Below are 20038 nucleotides of genomic sequence, written 5' to 3'. Positions count from 1 at the left end.
CAGTCACTCGCAGTCCCGCATTTGTACACAATTCAGAGAAACTCAGCAGAGGCCTGCAGGCACATTTTTGGTTTGTGTAATTTTCCTTATTTTCAACCAACATTATTAACCACCCTTCTGCTAAATCAGTGACAAAAGAGAAAAAGGTATTTTCTTGATTAAGTAAAAATAGCTGTTTGTTTTTTGGGGTTTTTTTTTTTTTATTTTTTTGGTCCTATATAGGCTTAGTTGTACTATTCTTCAACTGGCCCTTTTCCCTCAAATGGGGAAAAATCAGAAACCATAGAGGGAATGGCGTTTCCATTGTTTCTCTGTTTGTGACTTTCAGAACCAAGGTATTTAGTACTCGATGCTGTTGGAATTCATTTCTTAGCTTTGAGCAAGGAACCTTCATTCCGTGTGACCTAACAGTTCAGAAGCTCCTATCCCCTCATGGGATACCTTATGTGGAAGAGAAAGGTTGAAGTTCTGCATGGTAGTCAGCACTAGCAACTTGCGTCATTCATTTAAAGAACTATCTTTAATATTTAGTCTCATGACTAATTGACCATGTGCATGTGCCCAAGGCAAAACACAAAAGTGACGGTTTCCAAATGACTATCTTCTGCTTTTAATTCCTACTTGCCTTCAGTTCTAACACAAGGTCCATCCTCTTCTTTCCCAAAGGATTGATATCATTGAGGATCAGGGCTGTGATGATGTCAATGCCATTGGATTCATGGGTGGCTATGCAGTTCTGAGCAAAGACACACACAGACATTTACACAAACGCTGGTCATAAATCAGACGTCAAAGGCCAACAGACTGAACTGCTATTTCAACACAATGCTTACCACTCCCAGTAATGTCTCTAGGGGAGAGCTGCAAATTTTCCGTGAGAAAGTGGTAAGAATAAAAGACAGATGAAAATCTCTAGTTTCAGAATTAACAGTAAACAGTAGGAAAGTCCCCATGCACTGTAACTGATAAATTGGTCGTGTCTAATCCAAATCATGCAGCACAGTTGGCTTTTGTTCTTAAAGGAAAATATGGTGTATGACTGATTCTGGGTTCTGAACCCTTTTTCCCCTTTCAAGGTGTGTTCCATTCTCTCTAAATCACTCTTTTTGTATTTTGTACTTTAGCTTAAGGCTTAAGCTTGGAAAGCAAGTTTCCTGTTTAAGGCACACAATATCAAAATTAATCATCTGCCCCCAGGTAACATCTCCGTTTGCAGCACAATCCACTCTGATCTGTTCCTTTCAACAGGCCTCCATTTGGCAGAGAAGCAAACTTGAGGTAATAAGGAAATTCACTTAGATGTCAAATAAAGCCTTTCCCCAAGCCTGTTGTATTTTTTTGTTCCTTTTCATTTTAACTAGGACTACACCATCTGCTTCATGAAGGAACCGGGAGAGGAAAGTGCATCTCACAAAATGCTATTCTCACATTCACAGACAACTGAGACCAGGTTTTTAATAGACAATGAGTTGTCTCTCATAAACCGTTCTCCTCTGAATGAAGGGCCTGGCTCCCCAAGTCAAACAAGTAACCTTCCCTGGCTGCTGGGTTTAGCACTGACCATTTGAAGCCTTGGTCGTCTCTCTCCAGTCAGGATGAAGCTATAATTTGGGATTAAAAATCATACTTGGCCAGGCATGGTGGCTCAAGCCTGTAATCCCAGCACTTTGGGAAGCTGAGGCGGGTGGATCACGAGGTCAGAAGTTCGAGACCAGCCTGGCCAATATGGTGAAACCCCATCTCTACTAAAAAAAATACAAAATTTAGCTGGGCATGGTGGCGCTCACCTGTAGTCCCAGCTACTAGGGAGGCTGAGGCAGGAGAATTGCTTGAACCCAGGAGGCAGTGAGCCGAGATTGCACCACTGCACTCCAGCCTGGGCAACAGAGTGAGGCTCCGTCTCCAAAAACAAACAAACAAAAAATCATACTCAATCTAGCACAATGCAAAAACTCACAAAATCCTTAAGATGCCACATATAAGCAATGACTCTACTCAAGACAAGAAGTTATTGGGTTGTACTCCCAAAATATTCTTCTTTGAGAGACCAAAGTCAAGACTATCTCGTCTTTCTTTTCCCTGAATGTCCATGATGTTTAAATCTCAACTATAAATGTCCTTATATTACTTTCAAGCTGTCTCATGTGTAGTAATTTTCTTCTCTCTAGCTAGGCTTAAGCCCCCTTCCAGTAGTCACTCTTTGAAATCCCCTAGTATTTAAAATAGATCACTGTCTTTTGGTTCTCATTTCATTCCTGCTTTATTGCCTACTCCTAGAAATCAAGTTAAATAGTTGGACATTCAAACCAAATCAAATGAAGCCAAACCTAGCCAAGGAAAGAGACCACGGACTGTCCCTCCAATGCCCTTCATTAGGAAGGTTCTGTAGTATCATGAAACACCATGGCTATTTCTCAACTGCTGGAAGACAGCCTCCTGTCCTACTGACTCCCTAGGCCAACAGGCATAGGCTTCGTGATTTCTGAACTAGTCTCTGTCAACATTTCCAAAATGGGACACTTTTTTTTCCCCATCCCAAAACAGAAATTTAATTACCTGGTTCTCATGGCAAGGTCCTTGACAGTATTCGGTCAGACTTTCCAGGGTTTGGTTGATAAGCGCTACATTCTTTTCATTTATATACAAGCCCAGAAGACCAAGGCCTCCAGTTGTGCTTCCACAAATACAGTCCAGAAACTGCAGGGTCTCACATACCAAATTGTAGTTGGTCTTGTTATTCTGGCAACGGAGGAAGTTCTGCAATTGGGTAGTCCCCAGGTTCGGTGAGCAAAGGCAGAGGAAAGAGGGAAACGTTATTCATCCTGCCATTTTGATAGCCTCTAATAGGCTGGTAATTATACAGAGAGATGCCACGTGGGAGAGCACGGAAGAGTCAGTATGACCCCCACCACCATGATGATAAACCCATGGTCTTAGTGTATGGCAATGGCCCTCAACAATGCAACCTGCTCTCCAAGGTGTAAATATATGGAATGCAGTGCAGTTGACTCCTATCATCTTTGTGAGTCCTCATTTCTCCATTCACTTCTTTCCCCTTCCTCTCTCCTGCCCACCCCAGCTTCCATCAGATGTTAAGTTCAGAGGCATCTGACATTTCCAAGGGCAGTGGTTTTGTTTAAAGATGATGGTTTGATCTGAGTGCTGAATGCCCAGAGCCCAGCACTAGGGACAGTTCACCGCAAAATGGGGGTGTGATCAGCTGGCTTACTCCCAGTGCCATGTGGAGGGAGCCTGGATTACTTGTCTGACCATTTCCATGATTAAAGGAAGGAGTGAGAGTGAGGAAATGTGTGTGTGTTTGTGTGCATGTGCCTGCGCAGGTATTCTCCAGGTGAGTTCTAAATGTAAACAAGAGGCACAGATAGGAGCAAGACACTTCCTCAACAAAATTTAAAAAGCCACATTCACCCAACTTGAGAAATAGAGTATTTTAATGAGGAGATTTTTGTCAGAGGCTCCAGTAATCTGTTCTTAACAAGAAGCAAAAATTATGTATTTTCTTTTCCTCAGTTACTAAAGCGACGTGCTTACTGTAAAAAAAAATGGGCAATACGAAAAGATAAAATGGACATGATCTTTGACCCAGTAATTTCCACTTCTATGAAGTATTCACTTCTACTCACAAAGTATGTATTGGATGTCCACTATAGTACTGTTTGTGACAGTGAAGAACTGGAAACAACCTAACTGCGCACCAACTGAGGAGTAAATAAATTACAGTATATCTACGTCATTTAATATTATAAATTAGAAACACTGAGTAGATGCCTATGTGCCAATATGGAAAGATCTCTATGACACACTGTCAAGATTTTTCAAAAAGTCATATAGATTAATATGTAACAAATGTTCCCGTTCCAATATATAGAAAAAGGACTTGAGGATACAGTCTAAATCAACAACCAGTTCTCTATGGATGAAAGAGAGGCAACTCTTGTAACTAAATACTTAATTTCGTTTGGTCTTTATAAAAAGAATATATCCACACATTCCTTGTATAATTAAAACATCTGTAAATGCACAGGTTAAGAACTGGTAACCAAGTTCAATGCTTGACTCATCACCAAACTAACCACCTCCTTTCTCCCCACTACAACTTAACTCAGATCCCTTTTGCTCCATAACAAGTTCAGGTCCAGGTGGGAGGTGGAGGGAGAACAGATGATTTGGGACTGTGTGGGCTCGACTGTTTCTCTAAGGGAGACCAGAGGAGGATTTCACAGCCATTTCTGCCTTGCTCCAGCTCCTCAGGGAAGATACTACCTGTTGGAGGGCTTGGCTCAGCCTGGCTCTGTGCAGGGGCGCTGGAGGAGTGTTTGGGACAACTCTGGAGAGGGCCTGGCTGTCCATGGCTGAAATTCACAGCAAGGCTCTCCTGGCCCATCTGTCTCTCAAACTTCTGTTACTGCTCCCAGTGAATTTAAAAAGGCATATAGATTAATATGTAACAAATGTTCCCATTCGAATATATAGAAAAAGGACTTGAGGATACAGTCTAAACCAACAATCAAGTCTCTATGGATGAAAGAGAGGCAACTCTTATAACATCTGAGAGGCAACTCTTATAACATCTGTCTCTCAAACTTCTGTTACCTCTCCCAATGAATTAATTTCATTTATTTCAGATTATTTCAGCTAGTGTTTACAACACACTTCAAGCACTCCTCATTCTCTGCCTGGCCTCCGGGCTCCCACCAGGCAATGCCCTCTGCCTGTTGCTCTCGAGGCCTCCACCCTGAATGACTCCTCTTCCTTCAGGATGTGGTCTAAAGTCACTTCTAGGAAGCTCCTCCGACCCCTGAGCCCTACTCCAGTGAGATGGGAGCACTGCACGTCGCTTCTTCCAGCCTTCCTCACTCCTGTGATGTGCGTACGAGGGGCCGATCGACTCACCAAGGACCACATTGACAGCGCTGGGTGCCCAGCAGCTGGCACAGGGACTGGCACCTACCAGGTGCTTTGTAAACACTGGTTGGAGTAATCTGAACTACATGAAATGAATGGAGGGAAGAGGACATGGAAGTCCTCAAGGCTAGCTGGGCCCACGTGTTTCAAACTCCCCATGAAGACAATGGCTGCCCATTCCTGAAAGCCTCTCCCATCTCTCATGGCTTTCAGAGTGTCTGGACGGAATCTGTCCCAGACTCAGATCCATTTCCTCTGGCCCTCTCCATAAACAGAGGCACGCCACTCACTATGAGGCACACGGAACTCCTTCTTAGAGAAGAGAACTCCCCTTCAGCATGTACCATCCTGCCTTGTCCAGGCTAGAGAAATCCTGCCCTTTTTGCAGTCCTCCTTGGAGAGCCTGGGACCAAGTTGAGATGCGTGGGTTAAGGAAATGGAAGACTTCAAGTCTGTGCTTAGACAGACTTTGGTGGAAAGAGATCAGGACCTGCATTCATTACCCTAGGGGAAAAGGAAAGCCAGCCTCTCAGGGGAGGGTCCCCAAACACATGCCAACTGGCTGAAGAGAGGTTTTTCCCATCACATTTCTGACCACTGTAAACAAGGCTTGCTTAAGGCAGCAACTGCCTGTTTGGCAAAGTGAGACTTGGTGACTTTATCTCTTCTGAACATTTACCAACAGGAAAGTTAAGGTTATAAATATGACAGCAACTCCAGGCACGAGCCCAAAGGGTGCTGCTGCAAAAGGCCAGATTCCTTCTCCCTCTGCGCTGACTCTGAGCTGCTTTACACCAGGAAGCCAAACACTCTCTCCTTATGAGAATGCCTTCTCCTTCCCTCCGATCCAAGAGGAATCCCTGACCCAGTGACCCACCCCCTGTTCTGGGATATTGCCACAGAATGGCACTCAGAGTGGCTGAGTCCTGCTTAAAACTATTCTTTGGAGAAGTGGATTTCTACACACCATAATTTTATTGGAGCAAGTCACCACCTGAGAGAATCTGATTTTGCAGGAGTTTTTAAGGATGATTCCAACCTCCATCCTTGTGAACCACTGGTCCAGATCACGGGCCTCTAACTGGGCCCTGCAGAACCCTGGGGGCTCCCTGCAATTCCTCCCCACCATCCCAGGGGGCTCGTAGGTGAGGGAGCACTCTAGTTTCCACTCCGAACAGAGCAGCTTGGCTCTCCTCTGCTGTATTTAGTATATTTCTGCATAAGATATTTAAACAAAGGATCCTGTGCGCTCCCCCCGCACCAAAAAGTTTTAAAGCACTGAACTGGATAACCTTTATGATACCTTCAAACATTATGTTGCTAGGTCTTTTTTTTTTTAAGCTAAAATATGTTAAAATATACTATACACCCCAACACCCCACAGCACTGTTTCCAACAGAGCAATGCACTGAGGAACGAGTTTTGGAAGGACTTCATTAAAAGGTGCTTCTGTCCATGGGGTTCCCAGGGCATTGATTCAAAGGAGAATTCTGCAGAAAGCTAAGGTATAAAACTAAAATTCTGGAGACTTCCAAACAAGAAATGATGAACCTGTGCAATTAAAGCCTTACTCCACTTTCACAGTGGAAGGAAGTGGGTGTGTGGGCGAGGGAGGGAAGGTCAGGGAGAGAGGGAAGGCAGAGCAGGCCCGTGCCACCAGAGCTAAGCTTGGGAACAAGCACATTGGCACTGCCCCTCTGACACTCATGGAGGGATTCTACTCCAGGCAGTCTTAGGTTTCATAAGCTCAGAACTCAGCAGATGCCAGCTCCTCCGAGAGGCCTTCCTGGACCTGCAATGGGTTGGTTCCTCTCTTCTAAGGAGTGGCTGGTTCCATTCAGCTCGAGTGGCTGCTACCCTAGAATCAGCTCTGTGAAGGGAGGTCCTGTCACCATGGGTGCTGGGCACAGAGCAGGGATTCACTGATATTGATTAAATGACACACACATGCCTGGGCATCATCTCAACCTACTTCCCCCTGTGGACCCCAAGGCTGACAGAGACCAGTGACACCTGCATGGGGGAATAGTACAGGGGCACTGATCACCATGCTCGGCCCAGAAACAGTCCCCAGCATCAGGATGCCCCCACTCCCATCCACAGAGATGCCAAGCTCAGCTGCTCAGCCTTTGTCCTCTGTGGGTCACTCACTCCCCCTTTGCCTGAATCCCGTGACTAGTGGTAGGGTTATGGAAGGTGGAGGGTGGACAATGTCAGGGAAACAGTGGCCTTCAGATAGAGGTTATCAGCCAGAGAGATGGTAACCAGGCTCTGAGCCTTTGGGGAATAAGTGCTTGCTCCACCCAACTGGACTACACAGTCCTGGCAAGAAAATCTAGGGCTGAGGTGTTCTAAAGCCCAAAAGAGGGAAGTCTGAGCAACTGACAAGAAAACTAAGGAAACTGATGGCTGAGATCCCACACTCAGATGGCGACAGGGATCAAGCAGGGAGCACCACAGGCTGAAATGGGCCAGGCACCAAAGAAAAGAAGGAACCCAACCTCATCTGGAGGGGCCCCCACTAGCATGCAAGCCACATGGTACTGTGGGTCCAGCCTGGCCAACAGTGGGGTTTGTGTGAAATTCCTTCACTTTCCAACATGAGTCAGATGTGGCCAGGTGATGACCTCAGATCTCAGATGCTTTTTCAAAGTTGAGGTTCTTCCATCCAGTTGAAAATTCAAACAACTATAGAAGGTATTAACGTTGTAGCCTTCTCTCAGTTCCATTTCACTGTTTGCCTTACTGGTTAACAATATAATTTCTTAGCTAATCCAGGCATAGACCCTGTGGCAACTTTTAAGTGAGAGCAATTCACTGTGGCAGTACCAACTGTCTAGCCACAATTGAGGTGTAACAGGCATCAAGTCACCTGGGGGACAAGGTCAGCCAGGTAATTATTTAAAGGCTGTGCCTTCCCTGGCCAGATCTGGACTTGCATTATTTCCTTTCCATACCCTCATAACCCAAGTACACAGAACTACCAAGGCTGACTGGAGTGTCTTAGGAGGAAACATTTCATCACAAAGGAGATGTTCAGATGCCCTTTCCTTGTTCATCCTCACACCATTCAGGCAAAAAGGGGGTGGTTTCTCTATGTCCAAGAGTTGGCAACAAACCCAGGCAAAAGCCAGGGACCCAGTGCTCCAGCACGCTTCTCCTGGGCAGTGAGGGGCCTACGCAGATCCAGACCCGTTCGGAAGAAAGAAGCGGATCTCTACAATCCACTACATGGAATCCCTCCATGAGTGTCAGAGGGGCAGTGCCAATGTGCTCGTTCCCAAGCTAAACAGCTCCTGCTGCTGGGAGACTTTGCAAGGGAGATCATATGCCCTCTGTCTCTTAGCATTTGGTTAACAACATGAGCTCTAGTGTAAGACTGCCTGGGTTCAAGTCCTACTCCTGCACTCCCTGTGTCCTCTGCACCTCAGTGTCCTCATCTATAAAATATCATCATATAAGCAACACTTAGGATCCAGGATATCATAAGTGCCTAACAAACCTTGGCCATTGTTATCAGACAACAACAACAACAAAATGAACAAAGGATTTCTGGAATAATCAGTTCAGCAAATATTTTTGAGCACTTCTTTCTGTAAAACACTGAAAGGCAGTCATTTCCTTCATTCAACCAATAAATATTTAATCAGAACTTTCTATGTATCCAATTTTAGAAATCTAATATATTTAATTATCTAGCCATCCATCCATCCCATTTTCACCTGAGTGCCTAGATGTCTAACAGTGACAGGCTACAAGACACACACATAAATAGGCACATACAGACACTTAACAAACATATACGGGGCAAGCACCTATGTTGGTGCACAAGATGTGGTCTCTGGCTCTCTGGAGACAGCAGGGAAGACAGACAAGGGCATTACTTGCCCAGGCTTTCGCATCAGAGAACTTTGCTGATCTGGCCAGGCTCGGTGGCTCAGTGGCTCGGTGGCTCACACCTGTAATCCTAGCACTTTGGGAGGCCAAGGTGGGGGGATCACTTGGGGTCAAGAGTTTGAGACCAGCCTGGCCAACATGATGAAAACCCATCTCTACTAAAAATACAAAAATTAGCCAGGCATGGTGGCGCACTCCTGTAATTCCAGCTACTTGGGAAGCTGAGGCAGGAGAATTGCTTGAACCCAAGAGGTGGAGGTTGGAGTGAGCCAAGATCATGCCACTGGACTCCAGCCTGGGTGACAGAGTGAGACTCCATCTCAAAAAAAAAAAAAGAAAAGAAAAAAGAAAAAAAAAGAACCTTGCTGGATCCTTGGCTCAAGCAATCTGGCCCAAGTGAGAGGTGCTGAACCACTAGAGGAAGGCAGGCCTTGGCAGCCTTGCCCGAGCTCCCTCCATGCCCCTGCACCCAGGCCCTCACCTGCAGGTCTCGGTTGTGGTTTTCGCACAGGAGCTGCAGGAAGCGGAGGATGGGCTGCATGATGGTGATGACCGCGCTCATCTCCAGGTCGTCCTTGGTCTTGTCTGCGGTGGCCTGGGTGCCCTCTCCAGGCTGGTAGTGGTCGTCGGGATCGGCCTCCCTCCTGAAAGTGGTGAAGGCTTTCCTGGTGGCAGCAGAGGCCTCCAGGAGCTGATCCCGGACCTCTTCTGTTATCTGTGTTGTGGGCTCTTTAGCTAGAAAGCAAGCGTAAGGCATGAAAGACTGCAGAGTCCTCATGGGCCCTATTCACCACTCCAAAGGTGACACTCAGAAACCTACATTCCTGTATCTTCTAGGGACCTTCAAAGTTGGCAAAACACTCAAAGAAGTCACAATCTGCTGTCAGTCCTCAGACAAGATTAAAACTGAGCAAAGCCCTGCCACCTTACTTGTGGTTCTATCATTTCACCTATGCATGCAGTATGATTTAGAGGAAAAGCCTTAGTACAGGTTCTGTCAACCTCACAAATCTAAGGTTTTGGGCCTCAGCTTCCTGAACTTTAAAATGGGAGAGCATCGGTGAATAATATCTCAAGAAAGTTCTTAAGAAGCTCAACATAATGCTAATCACAATTATTGTTGTCGTAATGACTGACCCTTTTGTAACTGTCAAAGCACCGTGATTAAGAACTTTGTGTGTGTTATTTTATCTCATCCTCAGAATAACCCTGTGAGGTAATCATGGCATTACAGTTAACAGCATTGACTCTGCAGCCAGACAAGCTGGGTTCAAATGCTGGCTCCACTGCCTTCTAGCTGCATGTCCATAATGACTTAATTACCAGCTCTGTGCCTCAGTCCCCTCATCTGTAAAATGGGGATAACTCAATTTTATCTATCTTGCAGCAGTGACCTGAGTCTGAAATGAGTGGAACTGTAAAGAACTTTGAACAGTCCAGCACAGTGGCTGGACTATAATCCCAGCCACTCAAGAGGATCACTTGAGGCCAGAAGTTTTAGACCAACTTGGGCAACATAGTGAGATTCCACCTCTACAAAAAAAAAATTGTTTTAAACATTAGCCAGATGTGGTGGTGCATACTTGCAGTCCCAGCTACTCAGGAGGCTGAGGTGGGAGGATCATTTGAGCCCAGGAGTTTGAGGCTGCAGTGAGCAATGATCGTGCCACTGCACTCTAGCCTGGGCAACAGAGTGAGACAGAGCCAAGATTTTGTTTTTAAAACAGGACGTTGAACAGTACCTGATTCCTAGTAAGCAATTAGTAAATGGTAGCCATTCTTCTTTTTCTTCTCTTTAGCTCCTATCTAGACCAGCTGTTGTTAGCCCGGGGTGATTTTGCCCCCAACCCCACCCAGGGGACAACTGGCAATGTCTGGAGACATTCTGGGAGAAGGGGTATGCTGCTGGCATCTACTGGGTGGAGAATGTGTATGCTGCTAAATATCTTACAGTGCACAGGACAGCCAGATAGCCCTGTAACAAAGAATTCTCCAAATGTCACTTGTGCTGTGGTTGAGAAACCCAGTTCTAAACTTGAAACGTGAGGCTCAGCATGCTTAACTTTCTCAAGACCATCTGACTCCAACACTTGTGGGTCTACCCACTCCCCAGTACGACTTCTCTTCTGGTGAGATACTGGATAAGAAGCTTTATAAGCTTTCCAATACCTCGGAAAACAAAAGAACATTATCTGACAAAGGACTAACACCCAGTTTTAAAATACGTATTTCCCTCAACTTTCTCTAACATTAAATACAAATCACAGGAAAAGAATATTCACGGATCCCTTGCCAATACAACCCTAAGCTTGACCAAGAGGAATGTTCTTTATTAAACAGGAAGATCCTTCTGAGCAGCAGGGCTTCAGCTCAGGTCACTGAGGAAGAATTATATCACAACCAGGCTGGCTTTTCTTCTGAAAGCTCCCATCATAATGCATTTTAGAGCACAGAAATAATGAAAACAATGTTGTTCAAGATTCAGCTGACTGAAGACTGAAGAACATTTACCTTTTTTCCGTGATGGGGCATCCCTGTCTACCTCGTCGTCTTTCTTTTTATTTCCCAAGTCACTGGTGTTCACTGTCACTGTTGCTTTGATTTCTTGCTGGGCCACCTTCATCCGGTCATAAAACACCTTAAAGAATTTCTCTGACTTCTTATCTTCTGTCAAGCGGCAGAAAAAGGAGTGCTGCAAAGGAAAATCCATAGATGGTGAACACTGTAACTGACCAGAAACTGCACCCCACTCATGACACCAAAACTTAATGAAGATCAGAGCCAGTTGCAAAACCTCACGCATGATCTAACTTTAGATCCACATTAAGGACCACTCCACAAACTGTAGTTCTCTGGGTTCTAAGGCCTGGGGTTTTCAACACAGAGCCTTTGAAACAAACTGCTGTGGCTGGAACAGACACACAGGCTTTAGGAGCACACTTGAGTGTGGTGGGCAGTCTGTTGCCAACTAAGAACAACTCCCTTCCACCCTTGCACCCACACAAAACAACACTGTTAATAATGAAAACTGACTTTTTCTGGGGGGATTACCGCAGGGCCAATCATTTGTTTAAGGGCTTCTATGCACTCTTCCCCTGGGCAGAGCCCTATGAAAAATATACACATGATTAAGATATGCTGCCTGTGCTCATTAACAGGTTAGGATGACATGTCCATAAATCAGACTAAATTATGTTAAGTAAAAAGTACTCAGGAAGCTACACAATTATATTATAAATGCTCAGAGCTGGTGAGGATGACACTATGCTATAGTGACTCCAAAATCTTCAAGAAAAAGGTCATCTTCAAATCGGGCCTCAAAGGACAGGTAAGAGTGGTTAAATGAACAAGCTCAAAATGAACAGGTAGCTCTCCTCTTGGATACACATTTGTTTTTGGACCCACTGCAAGCAATAGTATACACTGCTGATGGAAAAACACAATATGGTGTCTCAACTTCATTTATGAGTATTCGCTTTTCACCCCTTTGCAAACACCACACTGTTGTAAATTATTTACATAAAAATACAATACGGTCATTTCCAGAGAAAAAAAAACAAAGCTCCAAACAATATATTTGCTTCTTCCAGTGGATCTTCTGCCAATTTCAAATCCTTCCATTTGGAAAGATGGCACTTCCCTACAGAAGGCAGTCCTAGGCTTCCAATCCCAGAAAGAACTGAAATCTTATCACCTTCTCGAAGCCCCCTAACTCTTGAAACTCTCACCCATACACACACCCCAGTGCCTGATTCAGCAGAGCCCTAGGGAACCACATTTCCATTGTCGACATGCAACTTCAGCTACTCTGACTCTTCCAGCCATTGACTCACACATTTTGTGGACAAACATCTGTCCCGTCTGCCCACAATGCACTTCTTGGTCATGCCCTTTCTCCTCCTTCTAACTGTTCTTCTTTACCTCTGGCTGCTTTTTACAGCTCAGGATCCATCCTTCCTGCCTGTGCTCCCTGGTTCATTTTCCCTCCAGCCACTGCCAAATGCCAGGACACAAGTCACCAACTCCCCTATGCTTAGCCTTGTCATCCTGCATGTCACTGAGGCCTTCACGACTTCCACTCTGGAACCAAGGTAAGTCTGTAGTGTCCTCCATTGCCTTTTACTGCCTCTTTTCTTTTAGGTTTCCTGCTATTTCATCCATCCATCCACTCATCCATCTACCTACTCATCCATCCACTCACCCACCCACCCATCCATCCATCCATCCATCCATCCATCCATCCATCCATCCATCCACCTACCCACTACTTATTTTTGCATTTGTCACGAGGTGGGCACTATGTCAGTTATAAGAGAAGTGAACAAAAAGGAGCCTAGACCTTTCCCCTATGAAATTGACAGCCTCAGGAGGAAAACACATAGTAACTCAACAATCACCATAAAGACTATTTACTAAATAGCCTTTTACCCCTACAAAAGTGACCCAGGAGGCTGCTGGTAAATAGCGCTATGGCAGACGCTCAATGCCACTGCTCTATTCTTATATTCCTAGCTCTTCCCATGGCTAGGGCCCCTCAACTTTTGGGCCCACCACCAATGCCACCTGCTCAGTGAGGCTGCCCCTACAGCAGCTCCCAAGCCTACTGCTTATTCTCCGTGCCCTGTTTTATCTTCTTCACAGCAATCAAGCCCTCTGAATTGCACTGTTGCACTGACTGTTCACCTGCTTACTGTCTGCCTTATGCAGAGTGCAAGCTCTGTGAAGGCAGATGCCTTGCCTGAGTGGTTTCCAGCTGCCCCCAGAGCACCTAGAAGAGGCCCAGCACATAGAAGGCACTCCATGATTATTTGATAAAAGAATGAATATAACCTAACACTTTATGGCTCTCCATAACTGGATGCCCCCCTCCCCACAGTCAGATCCTTTTTATATTTGGTGGACATGACAGAAATAAATTTCCAAAATAAATAAATTCTAGAAAATTGCTCAAATATGAGAAAGCAACTTTCAGTTGTTCACTTCTTTGAGAGCTCTTGAACCCTCAGATGAACAAAAGAGACAAAAAAAATGGTGGGGGCAAAGAATGCAACCTGAAGCCACCTAATTATGGTGACTGAATTTCCCACCAAGACGGGCCATCCAACATCTCACCCATGCGGGCTTACAGGGGACTGCCTGCTGAAGCTGGGGTGCACCAGAAGGCAGCCGTGGAGGACCACTCGCTTCAGCTGCTATCCCAACCATGTCCTCATGGCATGGAAGCAGCTTTAAAAGCATTTTGGGACAATCTGGTGATTCAAGGAAACAAAAGCCCTTCAAGTAAGTAAGTAGATGAATAAATAAAGCCCGCTATCTGTTATCTGATAGCAGCGCCACGCGACACACACAGATAGCCTGCCACAGACCACACTGTCTGACGGCCAGCCGGGTGACCCAACGGCTGTCAACCGCTAGGGTCGGGGTATGGGAAGCTCTTATGAGATGAGACAGAGCCAGGCACTGAGAACGCCACACTGCTGTGTGTGTGTTTCTGCCACGGTCACTAGGTTTGTTTCACATTACTGATTCCGGTCCTCAGTCGCTCAAGGGTTCGAAGCAGCTTTATTGATAGAATGTGCTCAATAAAATAATAAAATGGATAATAAGGTCTAGAAGACACAAGTAAGCACAGAAAATCAAAAAGAGAATAGGATGGGAACTGGAGGATGGGGAATGAGGATTCAGAGGAGTCCCAGGCTGGGCTCTGAGGTCAAGCTGAAATGAGAGGTGTGCTCAGTTACACTACTCTTGGTATCAAAAGGAGAAATACAACCAGTGCCTCACTGGAAGGAAGACATTTCTTTTTTTTAAATTCTGTTCAAATAATTTAAAAAAAATTTTTAAATTTGTTAAGTTCTGGGGTATGCAGGATGTGTAGGTTTGTTACAAAGGTAAATATATGGTGGTTTGCTGCACCTATCAACCCACCCATCACGTACATATTAAGCCAGCATGCATTAGCTCTTTTTCCTAATGCTCTCCCCCAAATCCTGCCTCCCCCAACAGGACCCAGTGTGTGTTGATCCCCGGCCATGTCCATGTGTTCTCATTGTTCACCTCATACTTGTAAGTGAGAACATGTGGTGTTTGGTTTTCTATTCCTGCCTTAGTTTGCTGAGGATAATGGCTTCTTGCTTCATCCGTGTCCCTGCAAAGAACACGATCTCATTCCTTTTTATGGCTGCATAGTATTCCACATTTTATGGCTGCATGGTTTATGTACTACAATTTCTTTATCCGGTCTATCATTGATGGGCATTTGGGTTGATTCCATGTCTTTGCTATTATGAAGAGTGCTGCAATAAACATATGCATGCATGTAACTTTATAATAGAATGATTTATATTCCTTTGGGTATATACTCAGGAATGGGATTGCTGGGTCAAATGGTATTTCTGGTTCTAAATCTTGGAGGAATTGCCACGTTGGAAAGGCGTTTCCTAACAGAGGAATTAGCAGGGCAGGCTTTGCAGTCAGACTGCCTGGGTGTGAGTCCCAGGTCCTTGACCCACTGGCTCTGTGGCTTTGGGCACACTGCCCAGCCTCTCTGAATCCACATGGAAGGGCTGCCACGATGCATGCCAAGTGCTTAGTACAGTGCAAACTGATGGTGTTAATTTTGTTTTTCTACTACCATTACATTAGTAGAATGTGAAAACCCCAAGGTGAAGGTGACCCCGTGAGCAGCTAGGACAGGATAGCAAGGTGAGAGCTCTGTTTCCAGAGTCAGAAAGGCCTGGATCTCAGCTCCACCACTTACTAGTGAGTGTCACCTTAGAAAGTGACAATGTCTCTGAAACTCGAATCTTCTCATCTGCAAAATGGGCAATAATCATACTTCATGGACGGTTATGAAGGCTCAATGAGATCACCACAGTAACATGATAGCTAACACTCACTGACTGCTTTCGAGCTACCAGGAGCTCAGGCAAACCTTCACATGTTATCTCACCCAAAAACCCACGGAGCTAGTGACAAGGCCTACCTGGGCAACATAGTGAGACTTCTGTCTCAGTGAAATAAAAAAATTTAAAAAGTACCCCCGAAGGAAGAAGTGGGGTTTCTAGAAGAGAAGCAGTGCTATCAATTGCAAGAGTAGAAGTGAAACATGATGGTAGTGTGGGTAAAGAACTAACATACTTCTCCTTAGAAGGGGCATACCCTGGGAGCGAAGGGAGGCAGAGGGGCAGCTGTCCTTAGGGAGGGCCTTCTGGAATTGCTGGCTGTGGCTGCTGGAGGCGTTCACCTGCCCCCTCTGGTACCTGGTGTGACCTAGACTTAGAGAGACAAGAGCCCTCCACACAGTCACAGACCTGTTCATTAAGCCTCTTTCTGTAATGATGTGCTTGCAGGGCTTGGGTGGGGAGTGGAGTGTCCTCCTCAGGACTGTCTCCCTGTGGCTGGTGGGAGCTGAGAGCAGAGAAGGTGGGTGCACAGCCTTCCCGCCCCAGGCTCCTGAAGCAGGGCCCCTCTACACGCTACACTGCCTCCCTCTCTCCCTCTCTGAACCTCTTTCAATTCATCGCTCTTCACCCCGACCAACAGCAAATCATCAGAGATTTTACTTTTCCAAACTTTTCACTCCACCCCACCCGGCAGGTGTGAGGTAGCCCTTCAACATAAACCTGGCCCAGACTGGGAAACATCGGGTGATGGTGAGAGAAATCAAAATGGTGGTTGCAAGGTACCCATCAACAGTGGGCTGCATAAAGAAAATGTGGTACACATAAAACACGGAATACTACACAGCCATAAAAGAGATTGAGATCAGGTCCTCTACAGCAAAATGGATGCAGCTGGGGGTCATTTTCCTAAGTGAATTTATGCAGGAACAGAAAACCAAATACTACATTTTCTCACTTGTCAGTGAGAGATAAACATTGGGTACTCATGGACATAAAGAGGGGAACCACAGACACTGGGGAGTACTTGGGCGGGGGCAAGGGTTGAAAAACTCTTGGGTACAATGTTCACCACCTGAGTGAACCACCCCAAACCTCAGCAACACACAATATACCCAGGTAACAAACCTGCACATTTGCCTCCTGAATCTAAAATAAAAGTTGAAAAAAGGGTTGGGGATTGTGAGTAGAAAAGGACTATAAATGGGATTAAGACAACTTTCTAGAAGAAAAGAAAAGTCTTGATTAGGTTGGCAGTTTCACAGGTGTGGTAGACAGAATGGCCCCCTCAAACATGTCCATGTTGTAGTCCCTGGAACCTGTGAAAATGCTGTCTTATGTGGTGAAAGGGAATTAAAGGTGCAGATGGAATAAAAGCTGCCAATCACTGACCTTAAAGTAGACAGATGAGCTTGGATTACCCAGGTGGGCCCAACATAATTACAAGGAGCCTTCACAGTGGAGGCAGGAGGCAGGAAAGGAGGGTGGAGAGAGGCAATGTGAGAAAGACTCCATTCACCATTGCTAAACCTGAAGATGGAGGAAGGGGCCACAAGCCAAGGGATGTGGGTGGCCTCTGGAAACTGGAAAAGGCAAGGAAGCCTTCTCCCCCAGAGCCTCCAGAAAGGTGCGCTGGCCTGCCAACACTTGCTTTAGTCTAGTCTAGTAAGACTCATGTTGAACTTAGAAAACAATACATTTGGTTACTTTAAGCCACTAAGTTTGTAGGAATTTGTTACAGCAGCCACAGAAAACTAGTACAATGGGTATAAAAACATTTGTCAAATCTAATCAAAGTCTACATTTAAAATCTGTGCCTATGATTATATGTCCATTATATCACAATAATAACAATTTTAAAAAGATAACAGAGTCTGCTTTATTCCCAGAAAGCTGGGGAACTCTGTAGAGGGGCCACCTTCTGAAGCTGCCTCTCCACCAGACGGAATGGCATCTGCCCACCCCCAGGCCGACCTCTCCTCACCCTCCAGTCATCTCCAAGTCACATTTGATTCCAGAGCCCTTTCCATATAAGCTATCTCACCAGAGTCTTAGGAGATTGCCAAGGCAGATATCATCATTCATAAATCTGTCACATTATAGATGAGAGAGCTGGGGTTAGGAGAGGTCAGTGACTTGCGGCAGAGCCACAACCAACTCTCCTCCCATCTTCACGTTGAACCAACACAGACAACCAGCCCCAGCAGTGAGGCCGGAGTCAAAGGCTGGGAAAGCAGAAGACACGAAGCTGGTCTGCGGGCAGATTCTCAGCACCAGTCCCAGACACCCCTGATGACAGATCTGATCTGATATGCTTTAAGGAAAAGGCCAGGGCAGGGGCAGGGTGAGGCAGTAACCCCGGCAGTGGCCGTTTCCATCCTGAATCCACTGGGCAGGGGGAAAGGGAAGTGGGCATGGCTGCTGTCAGCCAACCTTCAACCACAACAAAAGAGCAAGAGAATTCAGATCACAGAACTCTGCAGCTGGAAGCACTGGATTCCAGCAGTTTCCAAATGCCTTTTTCAGCAGGGTAACGTGCTCCTCTCCAGTCCCTAAACACCATCTTAGGATAAAGATCCCCCTAGATAAAAGAGAAAAGGCAAAACAGCTCCATATGAAGGAGAGCAAAGAGGGTCCCCTCCCTCTTGCCACTGAAACTCCTTGGAACTCCAGGAGAACAGCACTTGAAAACCACTCATGTCGTCCATTCTTCCATATTTCACAGATGAGGAAACTGAAGCCCAGAAAGGGAAAGGGACTTGCCAGGGCCACACAGAACCTCCCTCTCCTGACTGCCCAAGACAGTTATTTTTGACCACACTGGGGTGTGGCTGGTTGAAACCACAACCTGAGTTTACATTCTTACCTTCTGATAATTGTCAAGTAGACAGTTTTCCCTCCTTGGGTTGACTGAGCTGTAGAGGGGCCAATGAATCAGGGTCTTAGATTAAAAGAATAACAAAACTACCTTTTCAGATCAGCCTTGAAAATAATAAAATATTGCTTAATTAGCCTGGCTCCCCCATCCTCCCCCAGCCCTGCAAGTCCTTGCAAAGCCATGGAGCGTGGTTACGACGAGCCTGCCTCACTTCAGGAACAACAGCCACCCCAAGGTTAGGGGCTGGCAGACAGTGGTGGCCACCCTGGTGACAGCAGGAAGACAGAGGGCCTGGAATTGTCATTGGATGCAAGTTGGACACCAGTCTTTGGCCATTTACATAACACCCACCTCCTTTCTGGATCCACCTATCTTACCCTTCCCTGGAAAGGGGTATTATTGTTAGAAAACTGTAGCACCTTCCATCTGAGTAGCTCTTGGTAGTAATCAAAGTGTTTTTGACACCTAATGTTTCATAACAACCTTGCTGGTCCCCAGCTTCCATGTGATACTGACATGGCAGATGGTAAGACCCTCATTTTTCAGCTAAAAAACCCAGGGCACAAATGAGGTTAAGTAAATTGCCCAAAATCACATGGCCGGATAGCAAGGAGCCAAGGCCATAATTTAGGTTTCCCGACTTCCAGTTCTCCAGGCACGCTCTGCCTAGCCAGGTGTGTTTTATTACCTAGTTCAAAGGGGGACACTCCTTTCTTTAGGTGCAAGAGGTCACAGTCCTAATCAAACTGTGTAAACCAGTGGTCCTAGGGAGAAGAACAGGGGAGACAAGTCTTCTCCATGACCTGGATATATACCCATGAAGCCACCTTTCCCAGAATTCAGGAAGTTCAGGGGAAAAGACAGGCCTTGCAGTCCAAGGATCATGGCGCTCCCTGGAATGTGAGCCAGCCTACCAGGCCATTCTAGGGGAGGAGCCCCTTTGCGGCATCTTAGCTGCAGGACAGGGCAATGGCGGGGAGCATAGATGTATGTGTCCCAGGGTGGAGCCTGGTGGCAGCAGGCATGGGTTGCAGGCGAGCAGTCCAGCACAGAGTGACGGCTGCGGGACTCAGATCCTTCCCCAAAGTAAAGCATTTCCATCAGCTTCTGAAGGTTGGTCCACCTTTCAGAAGCCCTCGCTCTGGCCCTTGAGAGAATCCAGAGAATGGGATTTTCCACCTCACTGCCTCATAAGACACGGCCCTGACCCATCTAGCCCACGACACTCACCACGGCTGCTCACTTATCTGCTGCAGAATGATTTAAGTTCTCACGTTAAGGCTAAGAATTTGAAAAATGTGGCTGCTGAACAGTGAGCCAAAGCTTGAGTTTCCACAGGCTGAGGAAAATTCTTTGTGGGCATCTTTGATTTTTCTCTTTTCACATCAACTCTGGGAGTCTGAGGGACTTCAGAGGGCATCTCCAACCAGACTAA

The 20038-nt window shown here is 46.0% G+C and overlaps 1 protein-coding gene across 10 annotated transcripts in view; it reads right to left on the bottom strand.

Moving 5' to 3' along the window:
• Positions 1–20038, bottom strand: part of ITPR1 (inositol 1,4,5-trisphosphate receptor type 1) — a 363343-nt gene that overhangs the window by 69973 nt on the left and 273332 nt on the right. For all 10 annotated transcript variants that reach the window (XM_058437182.1, XM_058437183.1, XM_058437190.1 and 7 more), the window contains 4 exons: positions 11335–11515; positions 9305–9558; positions 2557–2757; positions 626–736 (listed from right to left, as the gene is read on the bottom strand). In XM_058437182.1, coding sequence (XP_058293165.1) covers positions 626–736; positions 2557–2757; positions 9305–9558; positions 11335–11515 — 747 coding nt within the window. The remainder of the gene's footprint in view (positions 1–625; positions 737–2556; positions 2758–9304; positions 9559–11334; positions 11516–20038) is intronic.

Source organism: Hylobates moloch, unplaced genomic scaffold (assembly GCF_009828535.3).
Source record: "Hylobates moloch isolate HMO894 unplaced genomic scaffold, HMol_V3 SCAFFOLD_4, whole genome shotgun sequence".
In the NCBI taxonomy this organism is placed as follows: Eukaryota; Metazoa; Chordata; class Mammalia; order Primates; family Hylobatidae; genus Hylobates; species Hylobates moloch.
Note: the sequence above shows the minus strand (reverse complement) of the source record. Positions and strands in the feature narration are given on the sequence as shown.